The sequence below is a fragment of the Ictidomys tridecemlineatus genome, chromosome 1 (genome assembly GCF_052094955.1).
Source record: "Ictidomys tridecemlineatus isolate mIctTri1 chromosome 1, mIctTri1.hap1, whole genome shotgun sequence".
NCBI classification, from domain to species: domain Eukaryota; kingdom Metazoa; phylum Chordata; class Mammalia; order Rodentia; family Sciuridae; genus Ictidomys; species Ictidomys tridecemlineatus.
Genome location: NC_135477.1, coordinates 99,293,878 through 99,314,297, shown reverse-complemented (window position 1 = coordinate 99,314,297; position 20,420 = coordinate 99,293,878). Strand labels below are relative to the sequence as shown.

Genomic DNA, 20,420 nt, shown 5'->3' with positions numbered 1-20,420 from the left:
TAATCTTCTCTATGGAAGGCTTGTTGGCAAATTAATGCAATATATAAAATGATACAAATCTATTCCTTAAAAAGTTAAAGAATGACCCCTAGTATTCATTAGCAGCTTATAATTGACTGTTCAGAATGTGATGCTATGAATGTGTTGGAGAATGTTTCCAGTTATATAATTTAGGCACGATGTATTTTTGAAAATTTCTTCTAACTTGTAAAAGAGACTTAATACAATGATTTTCTGGTTAATTTAATGTCCCTCTCTTTTACACAGTATTGCACTATTTTGGATTCGGAGTTTAGAAATTTATAAATCAGGGCCATGACCTTAAGTCAGTTTCTCAGAAAACTACAGGCTCATAGTAATAATTATGAATCCCACGTCTCACAAACAAGCCTCCATTTTTCTCTTGTATCAAACACCAAAAACAGTTAAAGACCTAGGTGCACAAAAGATCAAAAACTTACACAGTAAGCATGAATTAGTGTAATGGACTTGTTGCTTATTCTGAATGGATGAAAAAATAAAATGGATGAAACAAATAAGAAGCTACATCATTTCTCTCTTGCTTTGTGTTTTGTGGAGTCTCTTTCCACCACCCTTTATTTGTTGGAAGTAAACCTCAAAACTTTCTGTCATTTTTAGGTATATAAAAGACCAGGCCTACATAAACTGAAACTGCAATCTCACATTCAATCCAAGCTCCCTGTTTATGATAGTTCTTGCTTGATTAGGATCTACAAAGAGAAAGAGGTCATACTATGATTTCAGTACTCCTCCAAATCTCAGCCTGAGGACCTTCCCATCAGTCATCTGACACTTCCAGGTTCGGGACAAGAGGAAGGCCTCTTTAAGACAAAAACCTTGTCTCTCTGCTATCCTCCTTTCTTGGCCAACACTGACAGCCACCACAGCTCCATGAGAACAGCGCCCTAATATTTAGGCAGTGACCGTGTTCTTCAGCATGGCCTTCCCTATCCCTGATCCAACTTCATGGCCTCCATTTGGGTGTTCCTCAAAGGCTTCAGAATTCCACTCCTCAGTGTTCCTCAGAAGAGACAACTTACTCTCTTGATGACTTTGTGATTCACCCCATTTTTCACAATGCACCCTACTGATTCTTCACATGGTGACTGCAATCTGGCTACTTTTGGGGCAGTCTTTCTTAATCATAAGAGAATTCAATTAAATAATTTCTCTCCTATCATAGAGACTGATGTGGTTTGCACCATCCTTGTAAGGATTAAGATAAACAGTCACTTAAATCACTTTCTGTGGGTTCAAAGACTGAGAAAGACTGCTGGAGTATCTACTTGACCCACAGGAAATTTAGGCCTTTTTATTGCTCAAATGATGGCAGAGAGATGTGCTACTCTCTCTTTCTTAATACTCTCAAAAAAATCATACTGATTTCCCAAATTTCAAGGACAAAAGCAGGTATCAGTTCCTATACTTAATGCAGGCCCTTCAAGTTCCAGAGAGCAAGAATAAGTCTCTCTCACTATACTATCCTGGAACTATGTAAGTATTGAATAATCCCTGCTATTATCTCGACAAATATACTTAGTCATTTATAATCTACAAAAGCATTGTCCAATAATTACTATGCATTCCCTAAGGCCTTTTCATTGATATGTTTAAATGTCTAAGCAAGACTCATAAGTAATCATGAGGTAAGCAAAGACTCCCTAAAAGAATAATAAGGACATCACAAACCTGATTCTTTATTGGAACCATGTCAACTTTATATCTGGCACCATCTTGAACCACCAGCTGCATCTCTGCATTTTTTGTAGCAACTAGCTGTTCTTTATGATCAGATGATATTCGAAATCTAACAGCCACATCTCCAAATGTGCCAGCAAGCCTGGTGATATTAATTTGGACAGATCTAATAAGGTCCTGTCCAATAAGTATTGACTGGTGATCTGGATACAAGGCAAATACTCCATGTGGATCATCACTTGCAGACACAGAGAACCATGTGATGCATTTTTCCACATCCAGTTCTGCTCCTCCCTCTACAGAAACTAGCTGCATCACACAGTCCTCCTCTATCTCAGGTATATCATCTGGCAGCAAATGAACATCAAAGCTTGCATCAGTCTCTCCATCAGCCATGGTGAAAAATCCATTTGTGGAAATAAAGTCACCAGTGATATCAAACTCACTACTTAATTCCCAGTAAATCTAAAATAAAAGGGAAAAATTCCAACAAAATTAGATAATCCACTATATTAAACCAAATAAATTAAATATCCCTTTATAAAGTACAAAAATAAATTTTGTTGTGCATCATTACATTCAAAGCCAAATCCTCTAAGAATATGTAAGTTTGTGTAGTATATGAATTACTTCAGGCCTTCACTATAATTTGCAAAACATGATTTAAAATTCTCACTATTTGACTTGCTTCTAAAATAATAGAATATTTTGAAGAAAGAAAAGCAATTTAACTAATTTTAGCACACCAATTCCATAATTACATTAATTAGTGAACCATAGATGATATTTTAAAATAAAAATAAGTAGAAAATTTGATGATTCACATCAGAATTTGATTTTGTTTATTTTAAATATAAAGGAAATATTTATAAATCATCAAGAATTTATCATTACTTCCCAAGCATTGTTGAACTCCAAAGTATAAAAATTCAACTGAAGAAGTACCAGTTAATATCCATTACTGGAAGAGAGTATGTATGCAGAACTTTCACAAAATATATTTTTCTAGCAAAGAAATACCTGTCGTTGACTTTAGCCAAATACCAAGAGAACTTCTAAGAGAATCCTCAGTTTATATCAATAAACACACAAATGCAACCCCTTAAAAAACACTTGCTAACTGGAGATATCCTGTTGATAAATAAAGCCTTAAAGAATGTAATAAGTATTTTCTAAAAAAAAATCAAGAGGCTTACACAGAAAAGGCTCCATATTTATAGCAAGAAATAAAATACAAAATAGTTCAGTCCTTCACAATGAAGTCTGAGAAAGGTCCTTCGTACACTAACTGTAATCATATTGAATTCAGAAAGAAAACCAGATTTGATGAGATCTGGAGAGCCCAGAGTGCTTAAATGAAGCCTCTTAATTTATCTCAAAAACCCAAGTAATTTTAGTTTTTCAAAAACTTTAAAGAAAAATGCAGGCTCTCTGTCCCTCTTGACCACATTCAATAGGTAAATTGGTGTACTTGGAAAAATCAAATGAAAAATAATACCGTAATTTCTCCAAAGGTGCCCTTTACCCTTCTGACAAAGAAAGTGATGACCAGTGGTCCTTCCAAACCTGGTGGCTCCACATAAGTCTTCTTAGATAAAGACTCAGGAGCAAAATGAACAACTCCATTTGGATCACCAAACTTTTGTATCTAAAAAAATAAATAAATAAAGACCATTAAGAGAGCAGAGTAAATAAACAACTATGATAAAATTATAGCATCCAACTTATTAATGCACCAATAAGCAGAGAAAATAGAAGAAACATAGAAATAACATTTGACTATAACATGCTTACCTACTTGATTAAAAAAAGAGAGTAAACTACTATACTAACTGTTGTCTAAGATGAATAGGTTTTTATTCCATAAAAATAATGGGAACAAGTATGCAGAAAATTATAATTTGCAAAACCTGAAAATGATATGAATTTGATACCTAATTTTTGCTTTATTCATCTTAATTTTCTAGCTATGGCATAAAGTGGACAGAGGCAAAAATGCCCTGTAATGCTTAATTTTATGCCTCAAACAGGAAGGACTACACCTCCAGTTGTTTGGTCAAACAACAGTCTGGATGTTGTCAAAAGATGTTCTATAGATATGATTAACCTTAAGGATCAGCTGACTCTAAATAAAGGAGATTAGCCTCTATAGTGGGTGGCCTTATCCAGTCAACTGAAGAACTGAAAAGCAAACACTGAAGTTTCTTGCAGCAGAAGGAAATGGTGCCTCAAGACTGTAACTTAGGAACCTTGTTTGAGTTTGCAGCCTGTTGGCTTGCCCCACGAATTCCCACTCAAGACCCACAGACAGCTTCAGTTCTTTCCTGGGTCTCCTGCCTGCCAACTCCCATAATCACAGGAGACAATTCCTTAAAATCTCTTTCTCTTTTGCAATCACTCTATGTGTATGTGTCCTACTGGTTCTCTTTCTTCAGAATACTATGACAGAAGTAGATGCCCAAACAAGAGTATTTTCCAAACAACAAAAAAAAAATCAAATTGTGCTCTCTCTCTCTACATTGTTTTCAGTAGCTTACTAATACAGGGCTACTTAATTCCCAGGAATTCTGGCCCTCATGACTAGGTGATTCATATCACATATATAGAATCCAGGTCTAATATAATACCAAATCATTGTGCTAATCAAACAAGTGCATTCTTCCTTCAAAAAACCTGATTTATAGCACATTAATAATTTTTCTTTATTTTGAAGACAAAGATGACATAACAAATACTTCCTCTGTAAAAGTGCCAAATATTCCCAAAACACCAAATTTTCTCAAAGATTGTAAAATAAGTATCACTCTCTTAAAACTTTTTAAAAATTGCTAATAATCAGGCTATGTCATGAACAAACATAAAAATAAAAAGGTTTGATCTATTGGAATTACTATAACTTCTTATGGCTTCATAATTTTCAATTCAACACAAGCATATAGAGTTTCAAACACTATAAATGTATTTGATAAATCTATTAAATCTGAAACTTTGTAGGTAAAGTCAGACTTACAGTTAATGTAATATCTTTAGCTCTGGAGTCTAAGTTAGCGTCTCCTTTCACAAGTTTAAGTTTAATTACAAAAGTCTTTTCAACTTCAATTTCTTCATGAGGATAGATTGCCAGAATTATGGTCCTCACTCCATCTTCTCCATCTCCAAAAAAGAATGATCCGCTCACTGGGTCTGCAATGTCTCTGTTCTGTGGTGGTAAGGTTTCCTGAGAATTGGGTCCTACTATCTCCCAGTTTACCTGCAAAATGTTTTGTTTTTTATTTTTTAATAGAGAAGATCAGTTTTAACCAAAGGATTAATGCAGTATATGTAGTATTAGAAAAAAACTAACATACATATATTATAAAACTATTATAGGATAAATCCAGAGAATTCCTACTTCTTATTCCGGCTTATTTTCTTAATAAAACAATGGCATTTGCAAATATAAACTGCATGTCTATGTAGTTAAATTCCTATTGTAAAATGAACAGAAATCTTCATAAGTTGTTATAAGTAACAAATTTTCACATTATAATAAATGTATTTTTAAATTTCAATAATTCCAAATTTCATATTTTTCATATCAACTATGAAGGAAAAGAAAAAACAGAGCACTTGTTCTTGCTTGTCACTTGATCTTCCAGCAACACTATATGCTATCTTTCTTGGCTTGTATGGTACTTACAGGGCACATGCCTTCCTGGTTTTCTTCCTCCTTTACTTTCAGTCTTCTTTGCTAGCTCTCTGCTCTGAATGCTAAATTCCAGAAGCCCAGGGCTCAGCTACATACTTTCCACATCACTATCTACACTCTTTGGTCTCAAGGTTTCAAACAACTCTCTGAGTGTCAATGTATTCCCACTCTGTGCCGCAGCCGTGACCACACACTGTGCATGCACTCACACACTCCCCAGTCTACTTGACTCCTCCACTGGCATATCAACTAGTATCTCAAATTAACATGGCAAAACAGAACTCCTGATTCACCCCCAAACTTCTGAATATCAGAAAACAGTACTATTTAGCCAATCGTTCAAACTAAAATTCTAGAAGGTATCCTTGATTCCTCTCTTTCTCTCAGTCTCCAGTTTGAACCCAGTGAATTTTCCTCCAAAACACATTCAATGTCTATTCACTGATCATCTCTTTCCACCACCATTTCTGCAGAGGGCAATAGCCTCCTAACTTAATCCCTGCTGCTTCTACACTGCTCCAATGGCAAACCACTTTCCTAACAGTAGTCAGGGTGAGATGCTTTCGATGACAATCCATGACATTATTCCCGATCTTAAGTCTCTGTAATAGTATCCTATTTTCACCTAGAATTGATCTTTCACCTGGCAAAGGAGGTTCTATGTGATTAAATACCTATTGAGCCCTCTGATCTATCTTGTACTCTTGTACCATTACTTGCAAGCCCTGACTACTGAGACCTCTCCTCACTCACGTCAGGCTATGTCTCTGCACGACTCCCACATACTTAACTCTCTAACAATTACATGCCCTCAGCCTTCAGCTTCAACATCATATCCTCAACATCCAATTAAAGGTAGCCAGCAGCCAGGCGTGGTGGAACAAGCCTGTGATCCCAGCTAGTTAGGAGGCTGAAGAGGAGGTTTGCAAGTTCAAGACCAAAATCTTAGCAAAATCCATCTCAAAATGAAAAATAATAAAGGGCTCAGGTAAAGTTCAATGATAGAGTGTCCTAAGTTCAGCCCCCAGTGCCACACAAAAAAAGAAGACAGCAGGTCATTCACAAATGTATCTCCCAATTTTATAAACAGAGCCCTAATTGTCATCAGATAATGTGTTTTTACTAATTGTATTACTGTTTAATAATGTTTTCTAAAGTGAGCACTCTGTAGGAACACATAAGATATCTAATTAACAAATTTATTTTTAGTACTTAAAACAGGATCAGCACATAGAAATCTCCCAATAAATATTTGTTGAAGCTGGGCATAGTAGCACATGCCTATAATCCCAGTGGCTCTTAAGAGGCTGGGCAGGAGGATCACGAGTTCAAAGGCAATCTCAGCAACTTAGCAAGGCACTAAGCAACTCAATGAGACACTGTCTCTAAATAAAACATGCCAAAGGGCTGGGGATGTGGTTCAGTGATTCAGTGCCCCTGAGTTCAATCTCTGGTACCGGAAAAAAAAAAAAACACATAAAAATAAAAAATATTTGTTGAAGTTATTAATTTAAACAGAATCATTAACTTTCTCTCAAGAATTCCTTGAGGATAGATGTATGTCCAATACACTTTTATGTACTTCATTTTATCCAGAAACGGTAATTAATAAATACTATTTATTGATTGTGAATAAGCATATATATTTGGAGAAGAAAATCCAAAATCATATACAATCTATCAAAAATTATTTTTAAAACCAAAAAAAAAGAATAACTCTACCTGAATCTCTCCTAAGAGTCTTCCAGTTCTTTCGAGGACCAAGGATAAAATCATTGTGGAATTGGGGTTAGGAACAGAAATTTTGCTTTGATTGAGAAATCTTATAGTGCTAAATGGAGATTCACTCTTGGTGATGGTGATTCTGCTCACTAGGTGGCGCCCAAGGATCGCTCCACCAGTAGCTCCAGTGAGAAGAATTTCAAAAGGCTCCTCAAATTCACTGCATAGCGAGAAGGAGCAATTCTGAGTCTAAACATATTAAAATGCTTGTAAAATCCAAATAACTAGTCATTTTCCAAATTGATCATACATATTCAAGGCACAGTAGTCAGACTCCAAATGGAAGAAGAGGGTGCTTAACTGAAAGCATGAATGATCAGCATCAATATTACATAACCTGGGACAGTTATTAGACTTTCCTCCTCTCTTTTCAGTTGCTTAAGGCTTAAGGCAGTGCACTGAAGGATGTTTCCACATTCTGACTAGAGTTTTTAAGTCTCCAGAAATAGAAATTATCTCTTCTATTTGAAAGGAAATGACATACACAATGATGGTCCCAGGACCCCTTTCCCTATGCCCAACATCCCCTAAAGTCTTTCATCTGCTCTTTCTCAATGGGCACATGTACTATGGGTGCATGTTAGAGTCAGATCTCAATATCATGTTTTATGTGGGCTCACACTGTTTCCTGGATTACCAACCTTTCACTGCCATCAGTGATGGAGACATTTATAAAACTTAAGTTCTGTCCATGCTGAAAGGTGACTGAACTGCTGTGCAGCATATAACTGACGCCCCCTGGAACAGCAGAGGAGCTCTGGGAGATGACATCAGCAGTCACAATGCCATAAGTTCCATGCAGCCTCACCACTGGGATCGCAATTGCTCGAACATCCTCCTCCACTGTAAGGGGAACTGGGAGTTAACTGGTACATTGGAAAAAGCAACCAACTTTTATATGATTCAGACAAATTAAACTAGGTAACTAAACATGATGTGACAAGGCAAGCTGTCACTTTAAAAACGATTAGTGAAAATTTCATGACTCGTTTTTTTTTTAGGAATAATGTAGTTCACTAGATGTTGAAAGTTATAGTGAACAGTAAAGGTTAGAATCCACACAACCTATTTAGTCATTAGTATAGGCATTTCTTCTCTGTGTACCATGTACAAACATAAAGACTTGGTTTATAAGACAATGTTAGCTGGACTTAAGAAACTTCAAATTTATATATGGATTACAAATTTATATATGGATTAGTTCTAAATAGTTTGTTGAAAGATAATAATATAAATAAATAAAATGTATGCTACTTATATGAATACTTTAAAAATCTACATAAAAAATTCTGTTATGGTTTCAGGTCCTTTAAAATATACTGTGAATATGAAAATGCAACCTCAATGCTTGATTTCAAAACATTTTAAAAATTAATTTTAAAATCTTTATTTCTACTTGAGCTCTACTAACCTCAATATATTAAAATATCATTTCATAGAGTTCACATATCTAGGGACAAATAAGACTGCACTTACATAAAAACTATATATAAAGAGGTATTACCCCATGATTCCCAAAAAGAGAGTGAATCAAAATTAGGAAACGGAAAAAATAGTCAAAATCCTATTTCTTTCTTCATGCAAAAATTCAACACAACTTTTACTAGTTGTAGACTAAAGTTCAGAAAATAGTAATATCTTGCATGATTTACCCATAAGAGTCATTATTAACCAATTCCTCAAATGATTTTTTGATGAACTTTAAAAATGTCGAGATAACCAAGAATTTTGACAGAAACAATGGAGCCAATAAATTACTTGCCGAAGCAAGATAACATGTTAATTTTTCAGATTAAGTAGCATTTTTATTTGTTCTTTTTAGATATACATGACAGTAGAGTGTATTTTGACATGTTATACATACACAGAGTATAACTTATTCTAATTAAGGTCACATTTTTGTGGTTGTTCATGATGTGGAGTTTCACTGGTCGTGTCTTCATATATGAACATAAGAAAATTATGCCTGATTCATTCTACTGTCTTTCCTATTACCATTTCCCCTACTTTCCCTTCATTCCCCTTATATACCTTTAAATAAAACCATTTCCTAGAAAGGGAGCTTTCTCTTTCTGCCTAGAAAGGGATATAGCCTTAATTCTCTGTTCTCTTCTTCTATAGAAGGGAACTTCTACAAAGGGAAACTGATACTCAACTATTTCCAGAAATAGGATCAAGATCCAGACACTACCTCCACCTGCACCAATAACAAAGTCATTTCAAAGGTAATTATTCACTAAAAAGTGTATATTCACTAATTTCTTATGACATAGGAAATTAAATAATTTAGAGAAGTTTTCATTAAAATGTTTAAAACTGAAACATTTTAATAATCCTAAGGTTAAGTATAATTTTTTTCTACAATTACTTATTTTTTTTAACCATTTGGCTTTGCCATATACAGAATGGTTCAAGACTTCATATTGATAATTAAAAACATTTTCAAAATTAGTAAATATAAAAATATAAAGATATATATGTGTGCACACACACATACACACCAAACCAAGAAAATTTTACATATGCAAATTCAAACTGAATACTATGTTCAGGTACTTTCTAATTGAGAAGATGGTGGAAAACATACAATTAAGCCACTTGGACTTACCTTTGAAAGTAGTATACTTTGGGTCAAATTCAATGATTCCCTCTGCATTATCATTTTTCATTATTATGATTCGAACAACAGAGGTGTTTCCTATTTCAGGAGGTTGATCTATCTGAAGTCCATTTTCTTGGATGGTAAAATCATATCCTCTTTGGAAAGTCATAAAAAATAAAATTTTAAAACACAGAAAATAAATAACAAATACATAATTGCTTAGCATGAATTGAAAGATCCTTTGGGATCTTTTAGCTCCTGTAACTTAGCTCTATTAAGTATTGTAATGCTTTTAAGGATACTCAACACTAAGGTACTCCTTTTTTTTTTTTTAATGATGTTTTGAAAAGATTTCTGTGCTTCTCCCAATTACTGGCACCTTCATGAAACCAAAACTAATATAAAATCACTAAACTTGGGCAATGTGAACATAGTAAATCTATTAGAAAATTTGGAAGCAACTGAAATAAAACAAACCTCTGGAGATCACTTCTGAGCACATGTATAGTAATGAGCCTTGGGCACTCAGAGAGTAAACCAGGTAGGGGTGAGGTTTACATTGCTAGGTTACAAGGGTTGCTTTAAAAATATAAGGAGTATCTTTTTGTTAATTAAATTTCAAGTTAAACCATCAAGATTTAAGAAAATATTTTAATGAAATTATAATTCCTCTATATTGAGGGCAGTTTACTTATATAATAACATTTCTACAAAAGACATTTTTTAAGATAGATATTATTCCCATGGAACAAGCTTTAACTTACAGGGCTTTATGACACTTTATTTTCTAAAGATAAAAAAAATGACAGTGAATGATTTTAGTACTTACAATTCTCAAATTCTGTTTACCTGATATTTATAACCTACCTTGTACTGAAATTTGAAAAGTGGTAAATAAATATTTTGTATTAGGCAAAATTGGAAAACTGAGGATTAAAATATTAAATGATAACAGTAACTATTATCAGTACTCTGATATGGGTTGTAAATTAGCTGATTAGCATACATTAGTATCAAAGTAGTAGTAATTCTAGTAAGCAGGCAACAAGGAAAAAACACTATGCTATACTACTTTCTTTTTCAGATCAAAGGAAGTCCAGAAATTTATCTGGAAGGACACACTTATTTCCCAGAATTAAACTTAAGTAGAAACTACTTTTTTAAAAAGCCAAGAAGGCAAAAATCTTTAAGTCCCCTTATAATCAATCAATATCACACATATGACCTCACATTTAATTAGCTATTTCTTCCAAAATGAACTTATTCAATTCAAGGGGTGACCAGTTTGACTTTTAACATATTTAATATGTGTAGAAATTCATTCCCATTGCCAGTCACCAAATCATTTCTGGGAAATTAAAGATTTGAATTGTAAGTAAACACAAAACATTTTTTCCCCCAGCTAGGATGATGTACCCTCTACTTAAGTCACTGAGAGAGAAATATTTTAGTTCAAAAAGTTTTTAAAGCACAAAATTATGTAACAAATGTAAAACTATTTTCATATACAAAAAAAATTGTTCCAGATTCCTATAAACACAAAAGCTATTCTAGTGGAAGGACCCCCTTTGTGTCCTTTGTAAGCTGTGCAGAGGAGAGGAGCTTGCAAAGCTGCTGAACCTGTGAGCTGTTCAACCATGGGTACTCAAGTATGTGCTAAGGGTGTTTTCCATCTCGTCAACTGAGCCAGTTCCATGAAAACAGAGAATGAAAGAGACTCATGATGGTTAAATTTTCATCTTCACTAAAAACATAGTGCACATTAATGGCCAACCATCTTCCACTCAAAAATTTCCCCACTTTAAAACTGATGTTGGGCACCACCCATAAGAAAACAATATAATATAGCTTTCAGATACACAATGGAAGATGCCCCTCCCTCCAGTTCTTTCTCAGGTTCAGAAATAGCAGGAAGCAAATTCTGCCACCCCAGCAGACCTGTGACCTAGAGAACAGTTAGGATCTCTCCTCACCAGATTACTAGACACAGTGTCATGCTCATTCCCTGCCTGCTTTGAATGAATTCACAGACCAGAGCCACATACTCTGTACATTCAAGAGAAAAATTAAAATTCAGAAAAGTGCAAATAATAACACCTAGTCTTTTTTCATAATTTCCCTTCTATGAGCTGTTGGAACATCACATAGGTTGAAAAACAGCAAGAAAAGAATAGTTGTATGCCTCAGTATTGGTGTCTACACATGTAGCTTTATTCATTCTCTCTCCCTCTTTTTTACTCATTTCCTGTTCTTCTTTACCTTCCCTGGAGTTCCACCTTTAGAATTGCTATAGAAAATTCTTCAGGGCCTTCAGGATGGTCGTCATCAAGGATTTCAACAAGCAGACTCTTCACCGTCTCTCTGGCTTCAAAGAGGAGCTCCCCTGATGCAGAAACAAAATCTGAGCCAGCATCTGCTGTCCCGCTCACAGTCTTGTACCAGAGTCTCACCAGGCCAAAATATCCACCCGAACGGATGACTGTGACATTAACCTAGGCAAAAAGCATTTTCTCATTTGATTTGGATGTCTAATCTACCAGACAACATTATCTCTAATTAAAGACTATTTACCAGGACTATGTCGAAATTAAACATGAATTTATAAAGTATATGTTATATGTTAAAATAATGTTAGGAGCAATTTAATGTGTTTGTGAAAAACTTTACGAACAAGGGAATACTTTTAAAGAGCATTCACAACATCAAAAACAAAAAAAATATTAATATTGTTAAGTAAGTCACACCATACCCCCAGTGCTTCCTCTGATACTCGAAGCTGCTCCTGTGAAAAGGAAAATCGGCCATAGGGAAAGTCACTGGCCACCACAGTGATGTTGGCCGTGCTTCTGGAGTCACTCAGCACTCCTCCCTCGCTGACTTCAGTGAGCTGAAACTCATAGAAAGACTTTTCCTCAGGAATATTATCATTCAAAGCCTAGAGAGGGATGAAAACAATCATTAACAGTAAAATCTGTAAAACTTAAACATTCCTTTTACATAAAAAGCAGCAACAGATTCTGCAATATTATCAACCTCCTCATGGCCCACCCCAATACCACCCCCCCCACACACACACACAGAGTGAAGGGCATAATAAGCCAGCAACATTGATACCTGTATCACTACAATGGCTGCAGACTGTCCATCTCGCATTGTCAGTTTTCCTGACGTTTGAGCAAACACCCCCACAGAAGGAGGGATGATTCTCCAGAACACTGTGACCTCCCCCCAGATCGCTGGGCCGCGAACAAGGCTACAACAATACACAAATGTATATTCAACACATTTTGATTGCTGTGTACTTTTCCTAAATGTTTACTGAATCTTTCAACAGTAACCAATTTTCATTTATTTCAAGAACTTTATTCTTTTAACTAAACTTGTCTATCAATTATAAACTTGTCTATCAATTATAATACTTAGAAAATACTGAGCTAGTGTAGTGTCAATGTATGACAAGCATATTGGCAAAAACTGAACATTAATAGTGGGAGGTTTAGGGAATAAAAAGAAGTTGTTACAGATTTTTAACACATAGGGCATAAAATATGAATAGCCTAACAAATTTCTCCAAAGAATAATAAACACTTCATACATGTGCATGCTAATGGAAAAAGATAAATAATCATCTTTGGATAACTATCACAAAGATAAAATATTGAGTCAAATCTGGCCACTTCATTGATGGCTGCCACCTCTATTCCTCATGAGAAAATTTGAAACAGACATTCCTATGATCATACTAATTTAGTTACATGATAAGTCCTGACATTGTAACACTTAGAATCAAAATTTTTGATCTTGATGCTTTTTTAAAAGATGGTTTCCAGTTAAGGCATACATGCTAACAAAGATGGAATATATCTCCTATATTGCACATTTAGCTACAGAATAGGGCTGAAAGCATGGACTTTTGATCTCAACGCCAGGAGCTTTCCTTGGTGTAGGTTATGCAAATCATCCATTAGTCTGAAACCTTTTTGGGATCTAATTTCTATTTCAGTCTAAAAGGTGCAGCATTTCCAAATGATGCTACCTCTATGTAAAATCATGATGCATGAACACTGTGTATGCACTAAGAATGGTGTACTACGACTAATCCTTTAAACAATGTCATCACCCCACAGAAGCAAAGAAAAATCTTGAAGCTCTTACCTGATGATAGCAGTACCATTATATTTAGCTGAAGGCTCCCCAATGAGGACATGCCTAGATGATGGAGCTATCCCAACTTCTCCTGGCGCTCCCCTTTCTCCCAGAATGATTATTGATGCACTACCTAAGTTGATGATGACACATAACACAAAAGGATAACTACCCAAAATACATACAGTAATGCTAGAATTTTCCTGACCACAGAATTTGCTTTTTGTCACAGACCCATAAATAGGATGGAGTTTTGATAGCAAAAAAGATATGTAACAATACAAAGTTTTTATAATTAAACTCTGGGCCATTTTTTACTGTGATTATTGTTGATAGAACACATTCTCTACTGATCCAAGCAACAAGTCATCACAGGAACTATATGATGCCTGTTTCTGAAGTGTCAAAATATGTAGTTTCTAGTTTCAGATGAAAACAGGTATATACTACATATCAAACATAATATGTTGATTTAAAATAATGTTGTATTATAAAAATAATGTTTCCAAAATTTAGGAAATCAAAAACCATTATTAATATTTCAAATAAATAATTCCAAACTTACATAAGACAAGCACATCAGAGCACATACGGAGCATGCATGAGGCCCTGGGCTTCATTCAGAGAAAGAAAAGAAAAGAAAAGAAGAGAAGAGAAGAGAAGAGAAGAGAAGAGAAGAGAAGAGAAGAGAAGAGAAGAGAAAAGAAACGAAAAGAAGAAAAGAAAAGAAAAGAAAGGAAGAAAGAAAACATGCACATGACAAAAATGGGTTATATTAAGCATGTTGTTCTGAAACCTATTTTATTACCATAACAATTACCCATGTGATTGTTATTTGTTTTCAATGTAGTTGTTTCTCTGCCACATCATTTTAAATGATTGCAAACTATTCTGCCACATTTAACCAGTCTCCTAATATCACATCATTTAGGAAGCTACCATAATTAATTTTATAATATTGCTTCATAAAAATTTTTTATTTAAAAAGTCACAGCTGAGCAGTATGAAATCTGACCTATGTCTTACCAACATGGGGTATTATAATGTTAATTTAAAAATGTATTTATCTTGAGTACATCTTTATGTTTTAGCAAAATTTTAGGAATTAGAAAGCCTAACATTGCCTATCTCTGTAACTACTAATTATCTGCTTTAATCTACTTTTTAATTTCCAAAATTTTTCTTACCTTTTGCCGGAGATATTTCTACCTCATCAATTGGCAACAGCTGAATTGTATAATGCCTGTCCTTTTCCAACATGGTGTCTTGCAGTGCATGCAATACAATGGTCTTCTGAGACTCCATCTATACCAAAGAGAAGAACAATAAATCTTCCAGATTGACCAAAGTCAAACTTTGAGTGTTTTTATTAGCAGAATAAGGTTTATGTGCATAATCACTTTTTCAGTCCTTTCTGTCGCCCAGAATAAGGGTTGCATCTATACAAAAAAAGTCAACTCTAACTATAAATTCCATTTATACTCTTTTTTTTATAATTTTTTTTAAAGAGAGAGTGAGAGAGGAGAGAGAGAGAGAGAGAGAATTTTTAATATTTATTTTTTAGTTTTCGGCGGACACAACATCTTTGTTGGTATGTGGTTCTGAGGATCGAACCCGGGTTGCACGCATGCCATGCGAGCGCGCTACTGCTTGAGCCACATCCCCAGCCCCCATTAATACTCTTAATAGGAAAAATTTTAAAAAATTAACTCATCTCCTAAATTTACTGAAAAAATTCAGTACTGGAGTTTAATCTTTTAGAGGACAAATGGTTACATCGTAATGTAAACTGTAAAAAGTCATAGATTTAATATCTGTAAGGGGAGTTGGCTCCATTCAAGAAGAAAAACAAGCAATGGATGACCTGAGATTATAGTCACAGCTGCAATCGATAGGCTAGAAATAGGCTGTAGTTAATTATCACTGACATCCTTCTCATGGCCTGTATTGTCAATGTTAAGTTATCTCTGGCACATTCCTGGTTAACAATAGTACCAGAGGCAGCAATACAGGAGCCTAATTCATAAGGAAAATCTAGTGCTTCCATCCAGGAACCTGGAATTTTATATACACATTTCAGGGTTTTTTTTAATCATCACCTTTCAGATTTTGTTTTCCTTTGTTCGTATATATTCCATTTGTTTCTTGCTGAATGCATCCTGTTTTCTTATACTTTTTTCCCCTTGCTGTTAAAACCCAGGAATGCTATTTGTTTGTTTGTTTGTTTGTGTGTTTGTTTGTTTTTGAGATTAGGTCTCAAGGTCTTGCTTTGTCGCCCAGTCTAGTCTTGAACTCCTGGGTTCAACAGAACTTCCCACTTCAGCTTCCCAAATAGATGGAACTACCTATGCACACCACCGTGCTTGGCACAAAATATTATTGATTTTATGTTTCATTCTTTTTTTCTTTTTTTGTCCTGAATCTTAGGAGCACAGTTTGTATTGATCCTCTTCTGGTCTTCAGCACTATTTCCACTGGACAAAGGATGGCCTTTTATTTCTACTTAGTCTTTGTCCTTTATCTGCCCATTTCTTTTATTTTATTTTGCTTTTTGATACTGGGGATTGAACTCAGGGATACTTTACCATTAAGCTACATCTCCAGTACTTTTAAAAATTTTGAGAAACGGGCCTCCTAAGTTCCTGAGGCTGGCCTTGAATTTGATGATCCTTCTACCTCAGGCTCCCAAGTAGCTGAGATTATAGTTGTGAACCACCATGCCCTGATTGTTGTTTCTGACATGGGGTCTCACTATTTTGCTCAGGCTGGTCTCCTGAGTTGAAGTGTTCCTTTCATCTCAGCCTTCAGAGTAGCTGCGATTACAGGTGCTCACCAAAGTACCTGGCTTCTGCCCTTTAAATACCATTTGTCAAATCCCTCCTCATCCTGTCACTCACTCTTAAATGCATTGTGTCTGCTTCTTAATTTTTCTTTCAGTATATACTGTTAAAGTCATCCACATTTCTGCATGCAGATTTAATTTATCCTTTTAATTGGTGTGGACAGTCTATTGTTTGCACTTATAATATTTTCAACATTTATCTAACAAGAACTATTAATCGTTGTAAATAATACTACCACGAACATTCTTCTACATGCTTCTTTGTATATAGAGTAATTTCTCTGAGGTGCTATTGGTTGAAAATATAGTTAACGCTCATAATTTTTGGAATCCCTATTTACAAATTTGCCTGCTCAACCAGCTTTTTTTTGGTAACCCCAGAATCAGTATTCAGGCACTTTTATGGTCATTTGCAGAGATGTGCACACTGGCAAAAACTCTGAGTCATTTTAACATATTTTTCATTTTAAATAAGCACTGCAACTCAGACTTGAATAGCTTATCTAACACAAAACAATATTTTCTCCTTATAACATATCACAAACTCCTTATTGAAGACTGAAGATTTCAGCTCTACACTTGGGGGCCATTTAAAACAGTGAATTCACCAACAGAAAATGAAAATGGAAATAAAATGGCAATACATTGACAATGACAAAGACATTTGTTTACATTATGAGAGTGGAAACAAGAAAAGTCACGTCTTGTTCTACCTCAGGAGGGAATGTGCTAATTGGGTGAATCTTATTTTTCACCACTATTTGTGTGTCCACAAATGACTGTGAGAGAGGCAACAGTACTGATTTGGGGATTTACAAATAAATTTTAGTCAACAGGCAAATTCACAAATGTAGCATTGTGGATAATGATCAACATGCATCATAAGAATCAATAAGAATCATTACACAGTTATGTTGCCACCCACCTTACTACTCTAGATATAAGGCAGTTTCCATGTGGTATGATCTCCATTTCTCAAAAAAATTGACAAGAAGTAATAGGAAAAACCGCTGACAGGTGATTACAAGTAGCAAATGCCAATGTTTTTGGAACACTAGTTACAAAAGATAAATGTTCTGGGATAAAAGGTGATGGGGAAGTTTCATGGGGAAATATATTTCGAAGAGTTTCTCTATTAGAGATTCAAAATGTATGCAAGTAATTTTTTTAATTGCACCAGGAAAGCTTTCTTAATTCAGTTTGGAGTTTCCCAACTCTATTTGAACACTGAATCTTTTAGAGCAATTATTATTCTGCAGAACAGCAGTACAGAGCAGTGGTTCAAGAAATGCTACTACAAACTACATTAGGAAAACAAAAAGAGTTTCTCAGCTTTTTGAAATTTGAAGCCATTAATTTTTGATCATTCAATGTAGAAAAAAGTTGAGCTTTACTGTATTAAGTTGAGGTATCAACTTGATATTTTATTAGAATTTTTCTAAATGACTTTAAAACTATTTTAAAGGTTTTTGGAAAGCATTTTCTAAGTGTTAGGGGGTTGGTTAGCCTCTTTACAACCATAACATCATGTAATCTTTATAGTCTTTATTCAAATTCAGCATTACTTGTCCTTGGTTTGCATTAGAAAACCAAATGTGAGAAGAATTAATGAACTTTCCTGGAATCACATGCTAGCAAATGGAAGAGTGAAGATGTGAATCAAAGTTAACTAGCTATGGACTCTACATCGCTTTTATTTTTTAGGTCGCTACTCCCAGTACCACAAGAGAATTAAGACTATAAAGTGAGTAAAGTAGATGAGTATAGATGACAGAAAACTGCAACAGCACATAAATCCTTGAGAAAGTGGAACTAGGGACAAGAGAACACTGAGCAAAAAATGTAAAATGCAGAGAAACAAATAAGAAATACCAAAACTATAAAAGCCATGGTGAAACAGAGGACTCTCAAAGAAAGGTGTTAGTATCAAATACTGACAGGAATCAATGCAGTGGAAAATATATAACCAATTAATTCTTCAGTGCAGCGAATTTGCGTTAGTATGAAAAATAAATGTTTAAGATAAATTCTAAAGTAAAAAGAGCAAGTTACAGAACAGATTGCAGACTAAAATTCCATTTGTGTAAGAATAAGATACATATGCTTGAATATACACAGAAAAAAAATTGGAATGCCATATAAGAAACTGTCAATAGTGGTTACCTCTGGTAAGTAGCAAAGCAAGATCTAGGAGAATTCATGGGGATTTTACTCTTTTCACATCCATCTGTATTGATTGAGGTTTACACGAAGACACACATTTTTATAACAAATTAAAATATAAAGATGGAGGGAAGGGACTTCTAAGTTAAACTGGCAGCAGGCTGATTGGGGGAGATGCGCCTTCTTCAAATGCACATATAGACACCATAAGGGACCTATACTGACAACAAAGGAAAAAGAAACTGAGAAAAGGTTTCTAAATTCAAGGCATAATTTTCTCTTATGGAGGTATCAATCTGGGGTTGATTAAATGGCACATATACATTCCCCAGCCTGAACATAAATAACATGGAGAACCAGGGGATTAAGACCATTTGCTGAGGTCTCTGAACTCCAGGCCACAGAGACAACACTGACCACAATAACTGGCTGCCATAAAATGCAAAGCTGTTGTGGTCCTACTCTCCTCAGCTCTTCCTCTTCACATCAATTCTGATCCTACAATTCACATTATGCATAGAGTAAATGAGATGGGAGTGATGTGTTACATCCCAGGAATTACACACTTCACATGAGTACACTTAATAAGGTCCCAAGCAGGAATGCACATTTTCCTAGAAGTCCTAACAACATTTAAAAAGTGAATATATTGGATCTGAAGTAACTTTCCTATGTTCATACATGAATACACCACTATGTACAACCACAAGAATGGGATCCTGAATAAGTTATACTCCATATATGTATAATAAGTCAAAATACACTCTGCTGTCATGTGTATCTAAAAAGAAAAAAGAAAAATGAAAAAAAGTGCATCTATTACAAAATAGGTACAAGTAACACTAAAGAGAACTGCATGAGTGAAGAGATGAAAATTAAGAGATATTATTTAAGAATAACAATGTCAAAAAAATGCAATTAAAAAAAAAGAACATTCCCCAGAAGCAATAAACAGTAGGATCCAAGCTGCAGAAAATTTAATCAGCGATATACAGAATAAGTTGGGATTTTTTAAATCAGAATGCAAAGGAAAAGGTGGAGATAAAAATTAAGTGTGTCACAGTGATGTCTCAGAGCATTAAATTTAGTTTCTCTCTGTGTTTCCTTTCCTTTGTTCTTTATCCAGGGGCCATTTTACTTCTTCCAGGCTATGTTGAAAGCAAAGTTTCTAGGAAATTATTGAGCTAAAGGGAAATACAAGATAGGGAAGAAATAATAGTATTCTTGGGATTAAAATCTTTTGAAAAGGTAGGAAGGAAGCAGGAATGGGTAGAGGGAAGAGAACCAAAATTAGCAGAAAAATTACACTAATTCAGAGAAGACCAAGGGAAAACAGTAGGAGAGATTCTCAGAGCAAACTTTTCTTGAGCATGGCTCTACCCCAGATCTCCACGTAGATTTTCTGATGTCCAGTGAGATCTTATCCCTTCAAGAAAGGACTCATTACCGCATGTGCTGGGAGTATTTCAGGCAGACAA

General features: G+C 34.8%; 1 protein-coding gene across 8 annotated transcripts in view; it reads right to left on the bottom strand.

The window, feature by feature from the left end:
- Adgrv1 (adhesion G protein-coupled receptor V1) overlaps nucleotides 1-20,420 on the bottom strand; it is a 545,344-nt gene that overhangs the window by 341,490 nt on the left and 183,434 nt on the right. For 7 of the 8 annotated variants that reach the window (XM_078044879.1, XM_078044892.1, XM_078044888.1 and 4 more), the window contains 11 exons: nucleotides 15,125-15,242; nucleotides 13,947-14,070; nucleotides 12,906-13,044; nucleotides 12,541-12,726; nucleotides 12,051-12,283; nucleotides 9,798-9,946; nucleotides 7,831-8,032; nucleotides 7,130-7,349; nucleotides 4,730-4,969; nucleotides 3,218-3,367; nucleotides 1,711-2,184 (listed from right to left, as the gene is read on the bottom strand). In XM_078044879.1, the coding sequence (XP_077901005.1) occupies nucleotides 1,711-2,184; nucleotides 3,218-3,367; nucleotides 4,730-4,969; nucleotides 7,130-7,349; nucleotides 7,831-8,032; nucleotides 9,798-9,946; nucleotides 12,051-12,283; nucleotides 12,541-12,726; nucleotides 12,906-13,044; nucleotides 13,947-14,070; nucleotides 15,125-15,242 (2,235 nt within the window). The remainder of the gene's footprint in view (nucleotides 1-1,710; nucleotides 2,185-3,217; nucleotides 3,368-4,729; nucleotides 4,970-7,129; nucleotides 7,350-7,830; nucleotides 8,033-9,797; nucleotides 9,947-12,050; nucleotides 12,284-12,540; nucleotides 12,727-12,905; nucleotides 13,045-13,946; nucleotides 14,071-15,124; nucleotides 15,243-20,420) is intronic. The other variant, XM_078044896.1, reaches the window with a different exon arrangement.